The 23524-nt window shown below is 39.5% G+C and overlaps 1 protein-coding gene across 1 annotated transcript; it reads left to right on the top strand.

Moving 5' to 3' along the window:
- Positions 1–4219: 4219 nt before the first annotated feature.
- On the top strand, positions 4220–22187 carry LOC121315966 (feline leukemia virus subgroup C receptor-related protein 1-like). Its single transcript, XM_041250605.1, has 10 exons — positions 4220–5205; positions 6743–6887; positions 7635–7775; positions 9953–10020; positions 11795–11898; positions 13076–13186; positions 16368–16473; positions 18290–18401; positions 18729–18796; positions 19162–22187. Exons 1-10 carry the CDS (start codon positions 4555–4557, stop codon positions 19246–19248), a joined length of 1593 nt encoding a protein of 530 aa, XP_041106539.1. The 5' UTR covers positions 4220–4554; the 3' UTR covers positions 19249–22187.
- The last annotated feature ends 1337 nt before the right edge of the window (positions 22188–23524 follow it).

The following is a 23524-nucleotide window of genomic DNA, read 5'->3' on the forward strand; positions in this document are numbered from 1 at the left end:
CACAGCATGCCCTCCCCTTGTGCCAGGATTTTCTGGAGCTGGTGCGCTCAACCTGAAGTAACCCAGCATCCACCCACTCAGCTTCTAAACAGCAGAGGCCCTGCTACACATCGCTGGAGCCCAAGAAGCAGGTCTAGGCACATTCCCAACCATCAGGGATACAGTCACAGTACTGGTGCAGGGGTCCATCCTTACCAAAGGGGACAAGGACCCTACCTGCCCTCCCAAACTGTGCAGAACAGCAGACACGATGCTAAAAAAGGCATACACATCCACGGCACTGTCAGCTAGAATGGCCAACGCTTTGGCCATACTGGTCTTGTACCAGACGCAGCTGGCTGAGAGGCTGCAGGAGAGGGCAAAAGAGACGGACACAGGGGAACTATTGGCAGTAACAAAGGCGATGACCGACCTAATGGGGGAGTTAGGTCAGGCATCAGACAGGTCTCTAGCGGCACTGATAGCCGCCCGAAGACACCTGTGGCTAACTCAGGCCAAGGTGGTAGAGACCGAGAAGGTGGTGTTATTGGATGCCCCTATTACACCAGGGCAAACGTTTGGGGCGACCATTGATGTGAGCCTTGAGAGGTCCCACAAGACCACGGAGGTCGCCTCGAAGTTCTCTCGCCTCCCTGCCTACCTCCAGCGCCCAAGGTGGCCTTCACAGCCTGCAGGGCAACTGGGCCTGAACGCTGCCCTCCACCCCAGAATAAACAAGCAGGCAGAGGAAGAGCCGTCGGCAAGGGACCACCGCCGGCCAGGGGTAACCAGTTCACTGGCAGGAGACTGAGGCCGGGGTCTAAGAAAGACCCACCCCCTCCCAAGCCCAAGGGAGACAGCCCCTGAGGGGCCCCGGCTGCCACCAACCCCCCTCACAACCGGACTGACCCAAGGAAATGGCCCATGGCAAGGCTGCACCCAAGACTCCTGGGTGCTATCGACAATGAGACACAGATACGCTTTACAATTCCACTTAGGTCCACCACTCTTCAAAGGTTTGCTCCTCACCACTGTCGAATCAGCGAGTGCGATACTCCTTCAACAGGAGATCACTAATCTTCAACAGACGATCGCTGTGCGCTTGGTAAACCCAAGCAATGCCTTCAGCGGCTTTTATTCCAGGTATTTCCTGGTGCTCAAGAGGGATGGCGGTTTCAGACCTACTCTGGACCTAAGGGTCCTCAATTTGTTCCTCAAACAAAGGAAGTTCAACATGTTGACAGCACAGCGTATCCTCCAGTCCGTCCAACCGGGAGACTGGTTCACATCGATCGACCTGCAAGATGCCTACTTCCATATCCCGATCTATCCCACGCACAGAAAGTATCTGCGCTTTGCCTTCCAAGGCACGTACGAATTCCATTTTATTCCATTTTTAGCCTCTCGTTGGTGCCCCACACATTTTCAAAGTGCATGGATGCAGCAGCACTGGCTCCACTCAGGCTGTGGGGTATTCAGATCCTGAATTATCTGGACGATTGGCTAGTTTGCGCATTTTCCAAAGCATGTGCCGAGGGGCACGCAAAACAGGTTATTGATCATGTGGTGAAGCTAACGCTCTCTATACAACAGAAGAGCAACTTCATACCGTCTCAGTCCACAGTGTTCCCGGGGATCAAACTGAACTCTGTGAGCATGCTTGCCTTACTGTCGGAAGACAGGATTTGGTCGTTGGAGGCCACACTCTCCCTATTCAGAGAGGACGCTCTCCTACAGGTCAAAATATATCAAAGGTTGTTGGGGCTGATGGCAGCCACCTTGAGAATCCTTCCACCAGGGCTGGTGAGAATGCACCTGCTTTTAGCCTGGATAAATACAACACAGGGGATCTTGTATGTTTTCCCTCCGCTACCATTATTACCCCTGATACTAGAGAGGATCAGGGTGGAGAGAGCACAGGTTGTGCTGGTTGCACCCAGATGGCCGAGACGCCCCTGGTTTGCTCTCCTCTCCGACATGTTGGGTCAGCCGTGGCAGATCCCGCTGCTCAAGGGCCTCCTGAGACAAGAGGAGGGGCTATTATGGCACCCGAACCCAGCCCAGTTCCAACTCTGGTTCTGGTCATTGAATGGAGCTGTCTATTCAGACGAGGCTTGCCAGATGCAGTTGTAGAAACACTACAGTCTGCTAGGGCGCCGAGCACTAGAGCCCAGTACTCACATAAATGGAAAGTCTTCCAAGACTGGTGCATTGCCGAAGGTCACGATCCTGTGACCTGTCCTATTGAGACGATATTAACCTTCTTGCAACACTTGTTTGACACAGGAAAATCAGCGTCCACTTTGAAGGTATACCTGGCAGCAATATCAGTGTGCCACGACAAAATTGACTCTGTGTCCCCTGGAGCACATTTCCTGGCAGTGCAATTTCTTAAAGGGGCTCGGAGGCTTCGTCCTTCCATGAAAAGCATGGTCCCCAAGTGGGATCTAGAACTGATACTGCGGGTCCTTACAAGTCCCCCATTCGAGCCCAGGGTGTCAGCAGAACTGCGCCCTGTTTCCTTGAAGGTGGCGTTTTTAATAGTCATTACGTCTACCAGACGAGTAAGTGAGCTTCATGCGCTGTCCATCGATGAGACATGTATGTCTTTCACTGGGAATGACTCGCGGGTAACATTAAGAACAAATCCAGCCTTTTGCCAAGGTGGTATCTCCATTCGATATTAACCAACTAGTGGTTTTGGAAACTTTCAGACCTCCGCCACACGAGTCAGAGGAGGACCGTAGACAACACACACTAAGCCCAGTTCGGGCTCTGCGCTGTTACCTGGATAGGACGCCGTCCTGGAGACAGTCCAACCAGCTGTTTGTCTGCTATGGGTCCCGGTCTAGAGGTCAGGCCCTATCGAAGCAACGTCTAGTGCACTGGTGGCAGATGCTATACGCTTTGCGTATGAACAGACGGACTCCCCCTTACCGGCATGCCCTTAGGCATCATGTGTGCTCTGTAGCTTTCGCTGTGAGGCTGTACTGTCGGTAATCTGGAGCCACCACAGCTTTGGTACAGCTTCCCATTCGGTAATGGTTGTCATTCGAATTGAAAAGAAACGTTAGGTTATTACCATAACCCTGGTTCCCTGAAAGAGAATGACAACCATTACCCTTCAAGGTCGTGTCCCCAGCTGCCCTATGATTTCGAAAGAAAATGGCGATATGTTACTGTGAGGACGTCCCTCTTCAGCAGGAGGTGGGAGGGACTTCCCCCTCACAGCAGGGCCCTGATAGGGCAGTTTTTTTTTTATATATACTCAGTGATTGACGGTCAGAGAGGGCTCTTCCCATTCGGTAATGGTTGTCATTCTCTTTCAGGGAACCAGGGTTATGGTAATAACCTAACGTTATTATTATTATTATTATTATTATTATTATTATTATTATTATTATTATTATTATTATTAACAGTTTAAAATAAACCAACTGAAAGATGTTGACGTATTTGACGTATCCGTGCCCAATTCCCCAATTCTTTTTTTTTAGTTTTTTATTTTATGGTCTGAAGTGCTAAGATCGAGATTTATTTGAAGTCAGTTTGCATAAAAATGATGCAGCATACAAATCATTATTTATTGAAAAATCTGTTATCGGCAAGTGGGAGGGGTAAATGATGAAAACGGAAAGTGCAGTCGCAGATGAAAGAAAAAAATAAATAATACAGTTTAATACTGCTGACATACATGGGTATTACACAAATACTGAAGTAAGCATACTTCAGTGGTACGACTTAATGTATTCATACTGCAATAGAGAAACTGAATTATATTAACTGTTTTAATACTATCATTAAAGGTGTGTTTAACAAAATAATACTATGGGTATATATGACTTAAAGCCAGTTTAAACTGTATTGCCTGCATTGTTATATTTGAAACAGTTTTCTTGATTTCATTAATTAGATATGTACCACTACATCAAATGAACAGATAATAGTATGAGTGCCAGCATTTATTATCAACACTGCTAGTTATCTATGTTATAGTTAAAATACAATCTTAAAGAACCTCGAGACAAATACTGAGGAAAATAAATAATAACTTTGATTATACAGTAGTTTGTACAGTTTTTTGCACGGCTCTTTCCGCAGCATTATATGTACACAATAACCACACCCCCTGTCTGGTTGCCGATTGCTGTAGTAGCATAGGAAGTGTTCCGTCTTTTTGCTTGTTGGTGTGGCAGCCAATCCCTGTGTTCACATAACACAGACCGATTCATACAATACGTAGGATACAATTACTTGTCCAGCTTGTTGGATCCGGTGGAGGCGGTAGTGTTATCAGCATTTTATTTGAATGTGGAGGGTGTTTTGGATAAAGATATTCGACCTTTGTCAGTATGAATCAATGTATTTCCATATAATTGCTTATAGCATTCACACGCCAGTGCTTATATAATATTGTATGACTTTAAAAAAACCAAAACCGTTTACCGGTATTTACCCTTCTCACGTTTCTTTTTATATATTCTTTCAATTTAATATTAACACACACGTTCCACTGCGAGGAGGATTTCCTGTTTCTTTAGCCAGAAGACATAGTGATATTACTATTTAAGCTGCATGATGGTGGCAAGCGACTTACAGGAGCATGAACAGCATGGGAGCACAGCTGATGAAAACTACACGACTACACCAGAGGGGAAGAATGTATTCGATCCAAATGGAAACCAGTATATGAACGTGACTCCTGAACCAGTGCAGGTCCCTTTTGAAGATTCGATACCTCCCGACGAGAACCAGACCATGCTGCATGGGCAACCGAAGCCGCTTGAAACCAAATTATACATGCGAAGATTTGCAGTTTTGATAGTCTTTAGCCTTTATTCACTAGTCAACGCCTTCCAATGGATCCAGTACAGCATCATCACCAATATCTTCATGGACTACTACAATGTGACAAGCGACAAGATTGACTGGCTGTCAGTTGTCTACATGGTCGTCTATGTGCCTCTGATATTCCCCGCAACCTGGTTACTGGATAAAAAGGGACTTAAGATCACGGCGCTCTTGGGCGCAGGTTTGAATTGCATTGGGGCTTGGGTAAAATGTGCCAGTGTGAGACCCAACCTGTTTGGGGTGACGATGTTCGCACAAACTATATGTTCAGTGGCCCAGGTGTTTATTTTGGGTCTACCTTCAAGAATTGCATCGGTGTGGTTTGGGCCGAAGGAAGTTTCAACAGCCTGTGCCACCGCGGTTTTGGGAAATCAGGTGGGTGTTTTGATAACTTAATGACAAAATGTTAGTGTTAATATCTTATACGTTATGACTTATAGATTGCATTGTACACGTGTCCCGTAACGCAGATGTAATTAAAAAAGGCTTACAAATAATACGTTTTCACCTCGTTTTCACAATATGTTTCATTTAAATGAGCCGTGGATGACATCCTAGGGCAAGTATTTGGTTTTTTGGAAACAAACGGAACGTGTCAGTCAGTGATTTATGATAAACTAGAAATACCTGAAGAAAAATGTATTGTAGAAACAGACACTAAATATATCTGTATTGTAAAATATACCATGATTGTGGGACATTTGCCTTAAAAATGTTTGTTTACTATTAGTAGGCATTTGAAATTCATGGAATATTTAGCAGGTATGGTGGTTTAATTGGCCCTGAACAAAAGCAAACTATTTACTTTAAAATACCTACACATTTACATAGGTATGAAACAACCAATACATTTCTGTTGCATATGAACTAAAATGGTATAAAAAAAAAAAAAAAAAGCTGTTCTCAATAGAGAAACAAATACCGTAACCCCTTATAATCGTTTATCATAGTATGGTACAGTATATGCAGTGTAACCGTGGGAAAAGCATTGGGAAACATTCAAGTTGTATAAGGGTCTGCTTTCCAGAAACAAACTATTGCAATTGAAACAAAACTCACTGGGATCTAAACAGATGTATAATGCAGAGTATCCCTTATAAAAGTGTACATTTGAGTGCACATTTTGCAATTTTCTCATGCCATGGCTATGCAGTTACAATAGTTTACCATACTATACCTCTCTGGGCTTGCTTACAAGTGCTTTACCTTGCTTTTACAATGCTTTATTACACTTTGCTATGTCTTTACTGTGGTAAAGTTTATTTTAGAGCAAACACATTTTATTCAAGTATAGAAAAAGAAAAGAGAAGATAAGATTCTCAGGCAGTATGATAATTCTAAAATATATTTTCTATCCTGCTTATTAAAGTGTTTTATTATTTTTTTTGTAGAAACTGGTGTCATTATTTCCTGATGCGATTGCTCATTGGAAATCTTACTCACACCAACACAAAACAAACAATGATCACATTACAAGAACAATGTTTGAAGTACTAATATTTGGATTATCCCAGAAAAAAACTTCAATACAGAGTTTACACATCTTAATCATAATGAAAGGGGGCAGTCTGAAGGTTGCTCACACCAAAGTCTTGGTTTGCACACATTTAAGACAGAGAAACATTTTGACAGTGCCTATTAGTGCCTTTAGTTTTTGATTAGATTATTTTTCTCCTGTTTTAGAAGCTTATTTAAAAATACATGCAGAAATCTCTTTAGTATAGGTTTCCAGTGTCCTGGTGCAACATGGGGAATCATTGCTGTCTATACTGCTATTACACAAGGCATACAGAAACATCCATATATCTTGGTACTAACCAGAAGCACAAACCTCTGTACAATGGGCAGTGTATATATAGACACATGCATATTCAACGTACTAATGTGCCATTTTTCCTTGTTTGCTCCCCAGCTTGGTACAGCTATTGGTTTCCTGCTGCCTCCGGTTCTGGTACCCTACACCAAGAACAATATAGATCTAACTGGCAGCAACATCAGCATCATGTTCTACGGTACAGCTGTGGCGTCTACTCTGCTATTCATTTTAACAGTCATTGGTAAGCAAAACCGTTTTAAACTTGTAAATCAAAAAATGAGTAAATTCCATGCCAAATCAGAAGCTGGCACAAGGATCACCATCTCAGAACTGGAACAAATGACCAGCGTTTGTCAATTTGTTCGTTATTCCATAAAAATCAGTTTCCTAACCGTATCATTTAGAGAGATGGCGTATGAAACCATGCAAATACAAAAAGGCAAGTTTAAATGGTTATAACTTCTGAATGATTTTAAGCAGAGGGCCAACAGTTTCTCAATTTAACAATATCCTGGGCAGCACGATTCTGCTTAATAAGCCACGTTCTGAGGCATTACATGAGATACATGTACACTATGAGGCTGAATGGTGAAATCTGTGTAATTTCCAGAAATAATCCCTGTACACCACCTGCTTGTAATTCTTTCGTTTATAACATCAAGATATCACAATGGTGTTCCACGTTTCATAATTAAGCAACCGTGTGATGATATGATGGACTTTGAAATAAGATTTGGCAATGGGTGGAACGTTGTGATAGTGGAGGTAAATTATTACAAGTAACTGCTTTTGTGAGATTATATACATAGTGGGTTCATGCCTGAAAATAACACAACTAGGAAAAGTTCCCTATATTAAATGATTATTTTTGTAACGGCATGTCATTTAAAATCTTATATTTTTAGTCCCCTTTATGTACGTCAATGTACAGTTTTATGTATGTGTAGTTATTTAACGTTACTAATGATCCTGCTTTATTTTGTTATAGTATTTAAGGAAAAGCCTCCACTGCCGCCAAGCCAGGCTCAGGCTGTGTTGCCAGAGAGCTCTCCCAAAGATTACTCCTACAAGCAATCAATAATCAACCTCTTCAAGAACTTTTCTTTCCTGCTTTTGCTTGTCAGTTATGGTGAGTAATACATAAGTAAAGGTCCCCAGTTGCTCACATAGTAAACACACTGCTGCTCTGAGTGCTAGGTGAGCCATACAGTTGTGTTTCAAGTCCCTGTTTCCAGTTGTGGCTGAGAACATACAAGGATGACTGCATCTGAGGGTATTTTGCTTCATCGTGCCTGGTGTCCAGCGAGACCCAACAAAAACTTCCCAGTTTAGGTCCTTGCCTCCAGGGTTTAGTAACATCCATTGTTTAAATTCAGAGTGTGAAAAGATTGGCTTGACAGTGAGAATGAAGGGCAGCCTGATGATTTTCACCTCTCCTGATTGTAGTGGTGAGGCAGCATTCCAATTGGGCATTTCAAACTGGGTAGAAAAAAGGGGAAAATTGCAACTGTAGATACCATAGACCAGTCTTCTTCAAATCCGGCCTGTGAGAGCCTTTCACCTTGCCTGTTGGGTGTCAGCTACAGTGCTGGCAACTGCTGCAAAATTGGGCTGTTTTTAATTCCGTTTTTGCGGGAGAAAATGATGTTAAGCGGGTTGTATATTTTTGGGCAGTTTTAGCAAAACGCTACAGGTTTTTCTAAATGTATCTGCCATTATTGATACAACATGATTAACATAACAGATGGAATCATACGGAGTAAGAGACACACACGCACACACAGAGGCGCGCCCCCAGAAATCTTTCACATGGTACGCACAACCACACCAACATCTTTTTTCTTGTGGCAGTATTTTCCTAATTTTCAAAATGAATAACTCTGTTTTCATCAGTATCATTTTGAAATGTGGTCATCATTTTCATTAACTTCCATTTTGTGTGCTGTTGTGAAGTCAGTTTGGGACTGGGGGTAACTTCTCTAAATTTAACAATGAGAGAGAAAAATTATTTTCAAGGGGTAAAATGCAACATTACTTTGAAATCATGAGTAGTCTCGATAAATTCTGTACAATCTTTAATGGTAATGTGGTAGGCATTAAAAAAGAGCTTTCCATATTAAACACAAAATGTCGGCCTGTGGAACAGGAAAACCGTACAGTATATACTTTATCAATGAGTCTGTTTTAACCAGAGTAATTCCCAATTAAAACCCATGTTTTTTGGCAGGGACATGCCTCCTCGATACGTTGTAAACGGAACTCCGTTCTAACAGGATCGTTATAAGTCTGGAGTCACTGTCGTAAGAAATTTGCCATGACACTGCCACTGCAGTAGCTTTTCGAAAAACAAAGACGGTGCGAGCGAGTGTCAGAATTGTAGACAATTTTATTTAAAATGAGCGCCCTGTGGCCCCACAAGATTTGGACATTGCCTTATCTGGCACTGCCACTCTAAAGTAATCATACACACATTTACACATGATTTCTAAATCACAATTTTGATATATTTTATGCAGAAAATGTGAAACGTTTATTAAAAAAAGATTGCAGATCACGTTACCCACAGATGTTAACAGTATCAGGATTGAACTACAGTATTTAAAGTCTTAAAAGTTAACCCATGCAAATCATTTAAGCGGTGTAAAGAAGCAGGACCATAGAAAACAGTTGGAAACTGCGTGGAGGTAGGACAGAGGGAAGGAGTTGCTTTTTCACACAAAAGGTTGGGGGTATGGAAAGTGCTATTAAGTCATTCTATTGAGGCAGAATCACTTGGATCCTTTAAGATCAAACTTCTGAAGTCAATCACCTACCAGGAAACGAACAAGCCTAGATGGGCTCAATGTCCTCTTCTCGCATGTACATTTCCTTCTGTTCTTATCTGTTACAGCTGTAAAATAGGTGATGGGATTGCCTGCACTGTCCATTAGAGAGTGATCCACATTACAACCGCTGTTACATAACAGTCCGTTCATTGTTGTTTTTATTTTGAGTGTTCATATTTAAAACCAAGTGTGTGCTGATGCAAAACAAGTGGTTCTAGGTGTCATACTGGAAGTGACCATTTCTCAGTGGTTGTTCTTAGGAAACATCAGAAGTTTGATCTCCTGTCTTGTGTATCAGTCTCACCCACGCAGCTTTCCTGTATTATAGAATACATATCATGGATTCCATTTACTTTTTTGTAATCTGTTATTCAAAGGACAAATGACAGGTGTTTCCATTTTAAGTCTGACACCTGAACACCGTTCCAAAAACTGTTTCAATATTTTTTTGTTACTCTGCTTTCCTTTCATTCTTTTGTAGGTATTTTGACTGGGTCATTTTACTCTGTGTCAACACTGCTGAATCAGATGATCATAGTGCACTATGAGGTATGTTTAACACAGGCTTGTCAAAAGGCTTGTGAATGCATGTCCACTGGCATCATGTAAAACAAACACAACTGGCCACATCAAAAAAAAAAAAACACACACATTATATTATTTAAAAATATAATTTGATCATTTAAAGTTGCCTAAATGAATATACAACAGCAAGGAAAACATACCTTAAATTAAGGTCAACTCAACCCACCTGGCAGCTTGGTGCCTTGGGTATTACCCTAGGGTCTAGTGCCCTTTTTTCAGTCTATTTATTTATTTATTTATTTATGTATTTAATATTTTTAATAGTTTTTGTTTGGCATTAGTTAGTACATGTTTTAAAATGTGCTGCAATAAAGTAAGAAATTTACCAAACAAAAAATGTTTTATAATAGACAACACAGTGTGTTGCCTACAACAGTAATAATAATAATAATAATAATAATAATAATAATAATAATAATAATAATAATAATAAAAACACACGCACAGAGTATTAACAAAATATTGCTTTTGTGTAGATGTTGCATATCGATGGTCCTTACCAAAAACTGACCTTTTATTTTGAGCAAATTCCTAATAGCTGTAGTAAAGTGATTATGAAATGTGTGGTAGTAAAACCAGGTATAATTATAAAATATGAACTATAACATTCACAGCACACATTCAGCAGCCTGTTGTTCAAAAAGCAAACACTAACAAAAGCCAGTTCCATAATCTCAATCAAAAGGTATCAATATATGTATGTATATGAAGCATTGCTTGATCCTTTACTGTTTGGATCCTTGTGTCCATACAAAATGAAAACTGCCATAACAATACAATACAATGTACTGCAGTCTACCTTATATGTGATGAAACAGAACAACATGATTGCAGGACTTGTGAGCTATCTTTCTAGACCAAGGTAATTATATGTGTATATGGCACTGAATGCATGCATATTAATGCATCCTCATTTAATGACAAACAGCAATATTGGAATGTTGTCATTTATTGTGTTAGAGAAATTTTAGTTACATTTACAGCGGTGCATTTCTAAACACTGTTGATGGCATTGATTTGGTTAATTTATAATTTAGCTGTGGCATATAGCCTTCTTTTGAGTGTTAGCTGTATGCAAATATGTTTTCTGAGTATGTATATATAGGTACATATGGGTGCTTTTTTAGGTGTGTGCTTAATTGTGTTAATACAGAAGTAAACCTGACCAGACCTTTAACAGCCCCTTTGTTAATGTCGACTGGCAGTGTCTGAATGCGATACCTGGGGATTAATACAGGAATGGACATCTAATCGGAGCTCAGTGTCTTTTACTTCAGGGTGCTAGGAATTTTTAAGATGAGAAAACACAAAGCCATTGTTTCAGGAACAATGGCTTGAAAACTGGTTCCAAAAGACTGGGAGACCGAATTTCCCTGGTGTGGCTGAAACGTAGTCTCCTGAAACCAAGTTCCTTCAGCTTTAAGCAGCATAAATTGAGCTCTAAGAGTATAATTATGCATGGATTACCAGTCACTGACCTACAGTAAGAAGTGAAGAATAACCCAGGAATATAAACGTTGTGATTAATTTTTGTTTATTCTCAAAAATATGGTTAAAGCTTAATAAATAAAACAAAATAAAACAATGTAATTGAAATGCCTATTACAGATAGATATGTAATGTAAAAAAAGGTCACATGTTGCTTTTATATATAAAATGTACAAATGCATGTTTTTTTCTATTTTTGAAGCTGACCTTAAACCTTTTTGTGTTCACTTGCTTTCACTAATTTATGTAGGGTGAAGAGGTAAATGCTGGCCGTATTGGACTTACTCTAGTGGTTGCTGGGATGGTGGGCTCTATTATCTGTGGCCTCTGGCTTGATCACACTAAAACATACAAGTATGTGCAATTCTATTAACATGTTAATTAAGTATACATTACTGTTCCACAAAGTATTAACACAGGACCGTTAATTGACTCGTGCACACAATATAAGTGTTACAGAACAGTATTTCTTTTTTTAAAACCAGCAACAAATAACTTGTATTAAAACGTTGACAAATAAAATGTCTTCTATGCAGAAACAACCAAAAGACCTAACACTAGGAATCTTATGCAATTCTGTTTGTTTGCTATTAGAGTTCAAATAATAAATACAATAAAATAACTGAAAAAGCCTAAATCTCAGTGGTCTAATTAAAAAATGAATTCCTGCAGCAGGAAGTTCTGGTGTGTCGATTCATAGTATGAAATGTAGACCACCACGAACTGATTATTTCATTGATTGGTTTGAGCTCTCCACAGTATGGTGCTCATTTTCTTGCAACGGTCAGTGGGGTTGATTTGGGGACAGGGTTCTCACCAGGAATTCTCTTCAGAGGATTGTCGCTGAACACTATGTTCACGGCAAAAAAACACAAAAAAAACAACCCAGCTGTCTAATACTGATTAAACTATTTTACTGAGATGCATTTGTAAATGTTCTGGCGGTAGGTCAAGGTGACTGTTTTTTTTTTTTTTTCAGCCGGTAGCAATCAATTATTATCTTCTGGCTAAAATTGCTAAAACCTTAGATTTCAAGTTCAAGCTGAACAATGCTTTCCCAAGCTCTGAAACACTTTAACATCATATATGTTGTATTAGTAATAATTTGTTTCCTTTGAAGTTACAATAACTCAATAACAGAGCAATTAATCTGATTTGGAAATATGTTTTGCATGTGTGTGTGTGTGTAAATGGGCAGACACTTGTCAAACATAATCACAAGCTCTGTTCAAGTTAAACGAGAAAAATACAGTTATGAAGCACACTGATTTGATTTTACATGTTCTGCAGGGTTGCAAGAGCAGTTTGGCCAGATTTAATACATTCCTCATTTAGAGTGCGACAGAAAGTTTGACAGACAGAGATGCATAAGGGTCCACATTTTTTTTAACAAGAATCCTGGATGAAATGTATGTGGTAGAAATACAAATTCCAATACAACAAAGCTAGTGTGTGATAATGTAAGGAATCTGAAGACTACCTAATTTGTTTCTAACTTTACTGATGTGTTGTAATCTCTCCTCTTTTCCAGACAGACCACCTTGATTGTTTACCTCCTGTCCTTTATTGGAATGGTTATTTTCACCTTTACACTCAATCTTGACTACCTGATTATTGTATTTGTAACAGCAGGAGTACTTGGGTAAGATATTTGTAATTTAATTTAGTGTTTCTGACAAATTGTTCATAAGCGTACAAAACTGTCTTCTAAAGTAATTTACTTGTAATAAGTGATTGTAACAGGGGACGTGTGATGCAAGTACTGACACTAGTGTGCCAGCAATGGTAGCCCTAGTGTCACATTTAATAAAGAAAACAAGACAAAACAAAGCTAAAAATAAAAGTTTGCCACACAAAATGGAGAGCACTTGTCCCACTAAAAGGAATGTCCTGCTGCAGGAACTTTCTGCTGTGCGCAAACCCTCCTATACTGTTTGAGATCAACATCTCCTAAACTGAATTCGTTCTGGGCTCCTGGAGTCCTGGTTTTCTCACGGAGACTCCTGCATCTTCACACAGCCTTTTCAAACGGCCGTGGCTAGGCAATGCCTTCACAAGTACCGTCTTGGAGTGGATGGATTTTGTATAGTATAGGACGCTCTCCTCCTTGATGTAAACAAACACACACTTTCGCTCAGTGCCTGTCTGTGTAGCACTGGCCATGCAGCAGCCTCGAAATGTGGCGCAGATGCTTTTTGAGCTCTGTGCAGCATCCCAAGGCACACCCCCTAGCCAATCCGGACCTCCTGATCCGCTCAGTGCTGGGTGAGCCTAACTGCCCAATTGGTTGCCCAGCAACGCGTCTCAGCTGCACAAACTTGCTCAGAAACCAGCGACAGGGCTCTCTGTCACAGCGATTCATCCCAGAATATTTAATTTATAAACCTTAAAGGGTACATAAGGACCTTTTTATTTTATTGTGTTACATGTTCCCATGTGTTGCTACAACTGTTTACGTAAGGTGTGTTTAATTGTTAATTGTTTTTTTACATTTTGACCACTTTTTTAACTTTTTAAATTGCATTCCCTGCCTCAAGATGGCTTCTCATGTAACTGCATGGACCTCTCAGAACTACATTGCTCACTGGTAAATCCATCTCAGTTATATATGTGAGCAGGAGGATGATGGGAAATGTAGTTCTGAGAGGTCCATGTGGGTACATGGGAAGCTATCTGAAGCCAGAGAATGCAATTTAAAAGTTTACAAAAGTGGTCAAAATGTAAAAAAAAAAAAAAAAAAAATATATATATATATATATATATATATATATATATATATATATATATATATATATATATATATATATATATATATATATATATGTAAACATATATATAGCATGTAACACAATAAAATAAAAAGATCCTTGTGTACCCTTTAAGACAAATTCAAGAATACTAACTTTCGAGCGCAAGTTTGCATAGTTATGAAATATTAGTTATCTTAACTAGCGTGTTCTTTTTCTTGTTTGGATTCACTTTGTATATCATTTTATTTTTCAGTTATCACAGGTGTGCTTTTAAAAAGTCCCCAGGAAGTGAAACAGTTACTCTTTTAACTGCCCCTTCGGTTTAACTTTAATTTCATTTTTTTTCTTAAGATTGGAACTTCAGCATAATAAAGCAACACTCACCACCTTGCTGAGTTCAGAAGAAATACTTCTGTCTCAAATTCAAACTTGTGCCTTGAGCAGCATGTGTTTTAGTGAAAAGAAAAGAAAACAGGAGGGACAGGATAGGTGCAGTCCAGGAAGGAGAGGGCTGCTGTATTATTATTATTTTTATCTATAGAGAGCTTCAAAATACAAAAACATTTTAGAAATCATAAGCGGAGCAGTCAGCTTTCTGATAGTGGACCCTAGGATGACTGACAGCTCCTTTAATCAGCATTGAAACAAAAGTTATTTTTTTAAGGGCTTTTCGCATAGCAAGAGATTACTGGTTACAAAAGGAGAATTAACTGTGAGCATAAGTACTTGTTTTTTTTCAACTGCTCACTCTTCTTAAGTTACTGTTGAGGTAACCATGTGCAACAACTGGTTCTGCCTGTATTTAATGGGGAGCTGCGAATGTGTGGGTTACAGTGCGTAGGTGAAAGGGTGATGCAGGTGCTCCAGACAATGACAAAGTTCATGGTTCAAGTACTTCAAGTACACTGTTTTTATAAATGGTGGCAAAGTTACATTTCTGAACAGCGGAAACTTTATATTATTTATCGTGGTACAAATATTAAAATAAAATGAATAAATACATTATTTTGTATTTGTGACTAATCATGCATGCATCATACGATTTCTTTTTATATGCAATTGTATTTGTTGTTTGACCCTTTCAATACAGTTCAGTGGAAATTATCTCAATATGTTTTTTTTATAATTTGTAATATATTCTCTATATCAGTATTGAAAGCGTATGAATTCTTTTTGTGAATATATGTATTGCATGACAATATAATTAGCATGAATAAGCTTATTGTTATTGTGGATTTAAAACAAATGCATTCAAAAGAAATAAAATCTGCAATGCTTCTCACCCCTGCTGAATTATAATTTACTGAACCCTAATCACAATAACAGTACAGCTCTTATGAACTTTTACCGTAGAGTGCATTGCATTGCAAACTTACAGCTGCATATTAAAGCAGTAAGGTATGGTACAGCATATTAAAAACATTGTAAATGCACAGGGTAACTATTGGAAAACCGCAAAATCGCTGTGCAAATGTAACATATTAACTTAGTTTAATGGAGGCTTAAACTTAATTAATTTACTTTACACCTAGATGGATAAGATGACAAATTTAAAAAACAAAACAAAACAAAAAAACACACTGTGTGTACTTTGCTTTTGCATATGAAAAATAACTAATTATCTTCACTGAATTTCCAGCGAACCCTCCCTTTAAAATCAGAAATTTGTGCGTGTGCAGTGTAGACACGTCTGCTTTTTCACGGTCTACCTATTTCCTGTGACACCATCACTAAACAGCCTTCTTCATACCATTACAGATCAAGTGACAGTATGACCTTTCAAAGCTTGAAGCTAGGTGAAGATTGGAGCCACAGAACCCATAACTACTTAGATAATTACAAACCATTGAAAGGACATTTCAAACTACTGACTTTAACCTAAGTGTAAAAAACTGTGGCTGGCGTTTGGCTTCTTTGGTTTGTCAAATATAGAAGTGTACACTTCATGAGCACATTATAGTACTTCTTCATAGAGGATTTAATGTAAAAAAAGGTCTAAAAGTTTAACAAATCTCCAGTTGTCTCCACAGGAGAACGCTGATTTTTTCCTAAATTCTCCTTCTATATTTTTAGTTTCTTTATGACAGGATACCTGCCACTGGGATTTGAATTTGGAGTTGAAATTACATATCCTGAGTCGGAAGGAACATCTTCTGGTCTCCTGAACGCTTCTGCACAGGTACCTATGAGTAGCCGTCAGAAAAAAGTCCTTCAGTAAAGATGATCAAGTATATGAAAGCTTGTTGATTTTGCAGAGTAGTTCCATTTTATGTATTCACCTAATTTTAAAACTGTATAAATAGGAATTACCCATTGAGGTTCTCCAGTCATATAAGAAATACACATTACTTTACAAGGTACTGTGGTGGCATGAAGTGAATTTTAACTACAGTGGGTAAATGGGTGGGTAATAGGACCAAAATACCCATCATAGCTCTGGGACAGTTACCATGGAAAAAGAAAAACAAGTCTCATCTTTTTCTCACTATATTTTGGTAGTACCTTCCATGTCATTTTCTTTTAGCCAAAGAAGTGTTTGTTCCAAATGCAAATAACCTAATTAGTATTAAAATATGAGAGGGTGTATTTAAATGTTTCTCTGTGATTTCCAATTTGGCCTTGTGCGACTACTAGTATAGTACGGCTTTCTTAAACTGGGTTTCAACTAAGTTTTTAGGTTGTGTTGAAATACCGCAAGTGTAGCATGCCTCATTTGGCCACCAAAGAAATGTAATGAAAACATGGAAAATAAAACAAAAGCCAAGATAGCATTACACAAATACAGGAAAAAACCAAAAACCAAAAAAAAAACATTTAATAAGGAAGCTCTGTGTACTATCCTTGTATTATTTACTAATCATTTTTTTGCGACCAAATATCCCTCCGGGTCGTCCTCTGTGGTTATCTTCTGCGCCCACTCTAGGGGGCTCCATCCCAGGTCCTGTTGGTAATTGGGGTGTGTTTCTGATGCCGATCCTCTCAATCAGCGCCACGTACCTCTCCTCTCTCTTGCTCTCTGCCTCCTCTCGTCTCTGGTCCAGTCATTCCAGCAGCATGGACAGTGCTGTGACGTCCATAATCCCATTATTCCATATTCCCTGACACCACGTGTGGCAAAATGGTTTGTAGTGCTCAGGTGTACAGGTATTGTAGGTGCTCCAACAATGACAAACACAAAAGTTCAAACAGTTCTTTGTTTTTTCTCTGTCTGCTTAAGACCGTTAAATAGTAATGCTGGCTCTACACACTGATGTGTATTGCCAGCGCATAAACCACAGGGTCCAGTCCTGAAATAATAATACAAAGAACAACACACAACACAGACATGATCACGTCTCCTGACAGTGAGTGCTCTTAGTGCAGGTGCGGTGCCAGGCAATTACAGTGACAGTTGTGAAGTGTAGTCCGAGCTTGATGCTTTTCTGTCAGCTCCCGGTTCATGTTAGCCATCTCACAGTGACAAATGCAGACAGTTTCATTTATTCATTAATTTTTACAAGGTTACATATCAAACAGGATTTTCACTGCTGAAGTCTCATAAGCAGAAGGTACGGCTTCCGGACATGTTGCCATGCAAAAGTTTTTGGTCAATTGTATGGCCACTTTCGGACCTGCGCAATTCTTCTGTTTAATGTCATATATTATGTATAAAATATTAAGGCTGCTCTACGAAACAAGCTGATCTGTACTCCGCAAGAGGTCAGAGTCCACTCTGACCTTGACTAGGTGAAAATCAGCTTCTGTCTTACACAGCACCCTATACTATATATTAAATACATAGTTAAGTAAGAATAATTAAACAGTATAGCCCATCTTAGTGCAATGTAATTTCCATTCGGTACAAAGACGTTTCAGGTGGCTGTATATACATTACTATACAGTTAAATGAAATAGAATCCTTGCCTGTCTTCAGTGAGTTATGTTCGCTTACAGTAAAATGCCTGTAAAATTGTGTTGATGATGGTGGTCTAATTTTTGCTTTTTCCTTCTTTGAGGTATTTGGAATTATTTTCACATTAATTCAAGGGAAACTAACAACAGATTATAACCCTCTTGCCGGAAATATCTTCCTCTGTGCCTGGATCTTTATAGGAGTCATTTTAACAGGTTGGTGGTCCTATATTATGGGTTAAGGCATAGCATACTTTTTTGAGCTTGTAAACACTAAAAGACTTCTAGAGCTTGAAAATTATATGTGTAAAGCCTTTCATGTTTTAGCTCTGAACTTCTTAGCAGAAGCTTTTCTGTAGTGTAAGACACTGAGTGATCTAATGGCAAGGGCTAATAAAGCTTGTGTTTTAATGGGGAGGCAGCTTGCAACTGAAAGTATTGGTCTTTATTGTTCGTAAATACTTTCATTTTAAAATAATTAGATTTAAGATACTTTATAGTTTCTTCATATCATAATATGCATTTTTTTTTTCTTATTTACAGCCGCAATCAAATCTGAGTTGAAAAGACACGATGTTAATATGGGGATTACAAACAAAGATGTACAAGCAGTAAGTAACAGAATACATCTTGTTTTAATGTATTTTGTTGGTGGTACAAGGATAAAACACTTACATTTGTACATGGACATTTTTTTTTATGTTTTATTACATTAATATAAAAACATTTGCAGAAAAAAAAAAATATTTGGAGCATGATTAAGTTTTACTGCTACTGTAGATAGCTTACCAGCACCACCATATTGCTGAAGTACTCTACCGTGAACACACAGCAGGTTATATAATGACCCCTTTATGTTAAAGTGATAGCCAGCTGCTTTGTGTTTGTATGCCAAAGACCCTAGAGCATGTTTGGAATCATGTCATTCAGTAAAGGTTGTTAACTCACACTTTTTAAATTTCCTTGTTGCCTCCAGGTTCCTGTTGAGAGCCCGTCTGAGCCACCCAGCAATGGCATCCTCTTAAAATCAGCACTGGAGGTCTCCCACGAAACATCAATATAACACCTGAGGAGAGACCGAGAAAAAGAGTGTTGAACTGGAAAAGCACAACATTTTGCTACTGATCCAGACCTATTACAGGAGACAGCCCCCTGAGGTCACTAAATGTGTTTTTTTTTTTTTTATTTATTTACTTTTTCATGTATTTTTATAGCATGAATTATTTATTTTTTTAATGGATATCATTTTGAATAATCATTCATTCAAATCTGACATCAGTATGACTGGCCGAATAGCACTGATCCAAATGGCACTGTGTCACTGAGCAGATACAGACCTTGGTATAAGGATTTCCAAGAATTAAAATGCTTTATTTAGGTTTGTACTTTTATACATACATTGTACTTGTTGCACAAACGATAAACTACCCACTTGTGGACATGGGACAGTTCATACAGAAACATATTTAGGAGCGGCAGTTATATTTAGGAATGAAGGATTTCTTGCTGTCTTTTCACTGTGATTTGTTTACTGAGATTAGTTCATGATTACTCAATTATGCTTACGAAATGTAACCATTACCTAAAGGGGATATATATCTTATAGCCTGAATTACTTAAATCAAAGCTGCTCCTTTATAGGGCCCAGATAAATACGAGTGACACATAAGGCTCAGCGCTATTTTCTCTTTCAGCCTATGCCTGAGGAAGAAGTGAGCTTTGACTTTAAGTCATAACTGCAGAGAAGTTGATTATGTTCTGTTTTTTCTTCAGAAACCCAGCGTGCACGTGTTTGCTTTGCTGCTCTTACAACGAAGGCTACTAGATTTGTTTTTACTTAGCAGGCAACTGGAGCCCCTGTCTGTTTTAGAGTGCATGCTTGCAGTTTGCCAGTGGCTTTTTCAGGTCTTTACCTGCATGCCAGTTGTCGTGGTACCAGCCCAGTACCAGTGACTTGCTCTGTCGGTACCAGAGCTTGTACCAGTCACATGGTCGGTGTCAGAGAATGTACCAGTCACATGGTCGGTATCAGAGAATGTGCCAATCACATGGTTGGTACCAGAGCCAGTACCAGTGACCTTATAGGTACCAAAGTAGGTACCTGTCACCTTTATTAGTACCAACCAAGGTTGGTACCAGTCGTACCAGTCATATCCATTGGTTGGACGAGTTGAGCTTAGTCAATAACCACCTGCTGCTGTTGTCTAAGTGCATTGGACAGACATTGGGTAGGAGCACGGCCACATTTGTTGCGGGAAGAAGACGCTTTTTAGCCCTATGCAGCGGTGATGGTAATGATCTTCCAGAGATTCTGGTCCTGATGGCAGCAGCATCTCCAGTTCTCCCTTTAGGGCTCCTACACATGCACCCTCTCCAAGCCTGGTTCAGCCACAGGGTCCTTCACCCTGTCTTGGACCGGCACCGTCTACTCACAGTGTCCTTTGTCATTGTTTGAAAGCTCTCTCCTGGTGGAAACAACTAGCTCATCAGTGCTTGGGCAGAGCAATGTCATGAGGAGAGAGGTGGTAACCACAGATGCTGCCAACTTAGGTTGTGGCGCTGTCTGGAACGGCCAGGGGGTGAGGGCATATGGAAGCTCCCACGGGGGGGTCTCTACTAAATGTTTTGTTGCTGCAGACAGTTCATTTGGCCCTGCATGAATATCCCAGGGAGATATAAGGTAGACTTGTGTTGCTCAGCGGACAACACCACCATGGCGGTGGTGTGTGCTCATGAACAATTGTTTTCAGTAAGCACAGTTCACCTGTAGCCCCCATAGTTTGGTTGTGAACCTCATCTGGAAGAATTTCAGGTGCGCGGAGAATAATCTCTTGGCGACCCAGGAGTCCAGCCATTGTCCCCATAGGTACTCTCTAATGGAGAGTGGTCACGTTCTCGGCATAGACGCACTGGCTCACAGATGGCCCAAGACTGCTTTTCCAGTGTTGCCACTGCTTACACTGCGTTTGGAGAAGATCAAACAATACCAGGGTTGGGTGCTGTTAGTAGCCCAGGATAACCTGGTTCTTGGTACTGGCACAGCTCCTGTACTGTCAGCCATGGGAATTGCCGGCCCGTCTTGACCTGCGTGGGGCACCAGACCCAAAGTTCTGCAGCTCTTGGTCTGGCACCTGAGCGGAAACATTTGATTCACCTCGGGTTATCTGACAGGGTAATTGTCACGCTAAGAATGCCAGGGCAGCATCTACACACTACCATTATGGCTATAAGTGGGATGTCTTTCAGATGTGGTGTCAGTCGCTTGCACTGAATGCCTACCTGGCAGCTATTTTGGCTTGCCATATTTAAAGGAGCACAATTGACAGTCTCCCTAGGAGCACACTTTTGAAGGGTGCTCGGAGGTTAAGGCCCCCTCGAAAGGACCTTGTCCCTCGCTGGCAGCTTAATGCTGTGCTGGACACATTTACAGCACTGCCATTGAAGCTGAAATTTCTGTCCTTAGACAGCTTTACTGCTTACTATTACCTCCACCAAGCTGTTAGGTGAAGTACAAGCATTCACCAGAAAAGATCACTGGCACTCCACAGGAGGCCTTGCAACCTCCTGGGCGTTATTTCAGGGTGCATCTGTCGCAGATATTTGCAATGCTGTAGTATGTATATGCCATGACCCTTGTCCTTCCTCGACCAGAATGCTAAAGGCAGTTTATCTTCCTTTTTAGCACATCTGCCGGTGCTGCAAGTCCTTCACTTGCGACGGCTCTGGTATTGTATCCCATTCAGTAATGGTTACATTTTGTACTTGAAAGGGAATGTTAGGTTATTATCATAACCCTGGTTTTCTGAAATAGAAATGTAACCATTAACCTTCCAGATCGGCGCAGCAGGCCTGAAGAGAAAATGGTGCTGATCCTTATGCGTCACTCGTATTTATCTCCTGGGGGCGGAGACAATGTCTGACGCATACAGGGCTCTTAAAGGAGCAGCTTTGATATAAGTGCTCAGGTAATTTGGTATATCCCCATTAGGTAATGGTTACATTTCTATTTCTTGAAACCAGGGTTATGATAATAACCTTACGTTATCCCCCAGTGATGTACAGTACAGTGATGTAACAGAGGCACCTGAGCATACAGTGAAAACTGCTTAATAGAATCAGCAGCTATTGTATTCAAAAACTGCCTTCCCATTTCTGTTCAACCAAATTAAAACCTACAACTTTATTGAATCAACAGGTTTATGCGATCAAAATGAAGATATACAAACATGAGCACATTAACTGGTCAGTTATTACAATATGTGCTCGATTCAAGTAACCAGTAACAATATTCTGTATTTTTCAGTGCATCTAGAGATGCTGAGGAAACTTGGTACAGACCTTCATTGAAAGATCTAAAAACAGACCCAGAATGGATTTCCACTGCCAGTATCCAACAGCTCCTTCCAATACTGGTTTAAAGCACTTTACAGAGGGAGTGTCACGTGCAACACATAGCATGCAGTGGAAGCTACAAGTTATCTGTTGACTAGTCAAAAAATACACACTGACATTTTTCATTTTGCTATCTTGTAAGAAATAATAAAGACTAAAATGGCCATATTTTAGTGACCCAGTCAATCTAATAATATGTGTATTTAAAAAAAAAAAAAAAAAAAAAAATATATATATATATATATATATATATATATATATATATATATATATATATATATATATATATATATATATATATAATATATCATATTATATAGTCGTTAATTACATAGATTAGACAAATCCCCAAGGTAAAGTTTTTTTCAAAGTATCCAAAAGAATGTGTTTGACCTCAAATGATGTACTTATAGTGGGTCAATTCTATCATCAATTGAACAAGAGTAGGAAATATAAAAGTTTAACTGTTGTTATGTTTCACTGAAATGTAACAGTACGTGGCAGCATGTTGAAAGTATACAGAAAAAAAAAAAAAAGTAAATTGATTTACCTTTTGTTTTGTAGCACAATACCTAAATATTGACAAAAAAAAAAAAAAACTTTTGGAACCTGCAAACTATGTGAATGTGTGACTTTAAGGAGGTCCAGTGAAGGTTATCAATCAAGGTAGTCTTAACCATCAGTGTATGGAATGACGGACAAAAAGATCTTTCTATCAATCGTGGAAAGGTCAGCTCTTTCTCTGTTTTATCTGGAGAATGGATAGTGAAATGTTTCATGTTTTGTCAATACAGTATTGTTGCTGTTAGTTATTATTTACTAAGGTATGTTTATTGTCAAGTGGTACAACATGTAATGTCCTAATATGTGCATTCTGTATCTTTATTGCAGGCTCTGCTTAGATCATTTGCTATGCTTACTTACTGTTCACTGTTTACTAGCGAAGC

This window comes from Polyodon spathula, chromosome 5 (genome assembly GCF_017654505.1).
Source record: "Polyodon spathula isolate WHYD16114869_AA chromosome 5, ASM1765450v1, whole genome shotgun sequence".
NCBI classification, from domain to species: Eukaryota; Metazoa; Chordata; class Actinopteri; order Acipenseriformes; family Polyodontidae; genus Polyodon; species Polyodon spathula.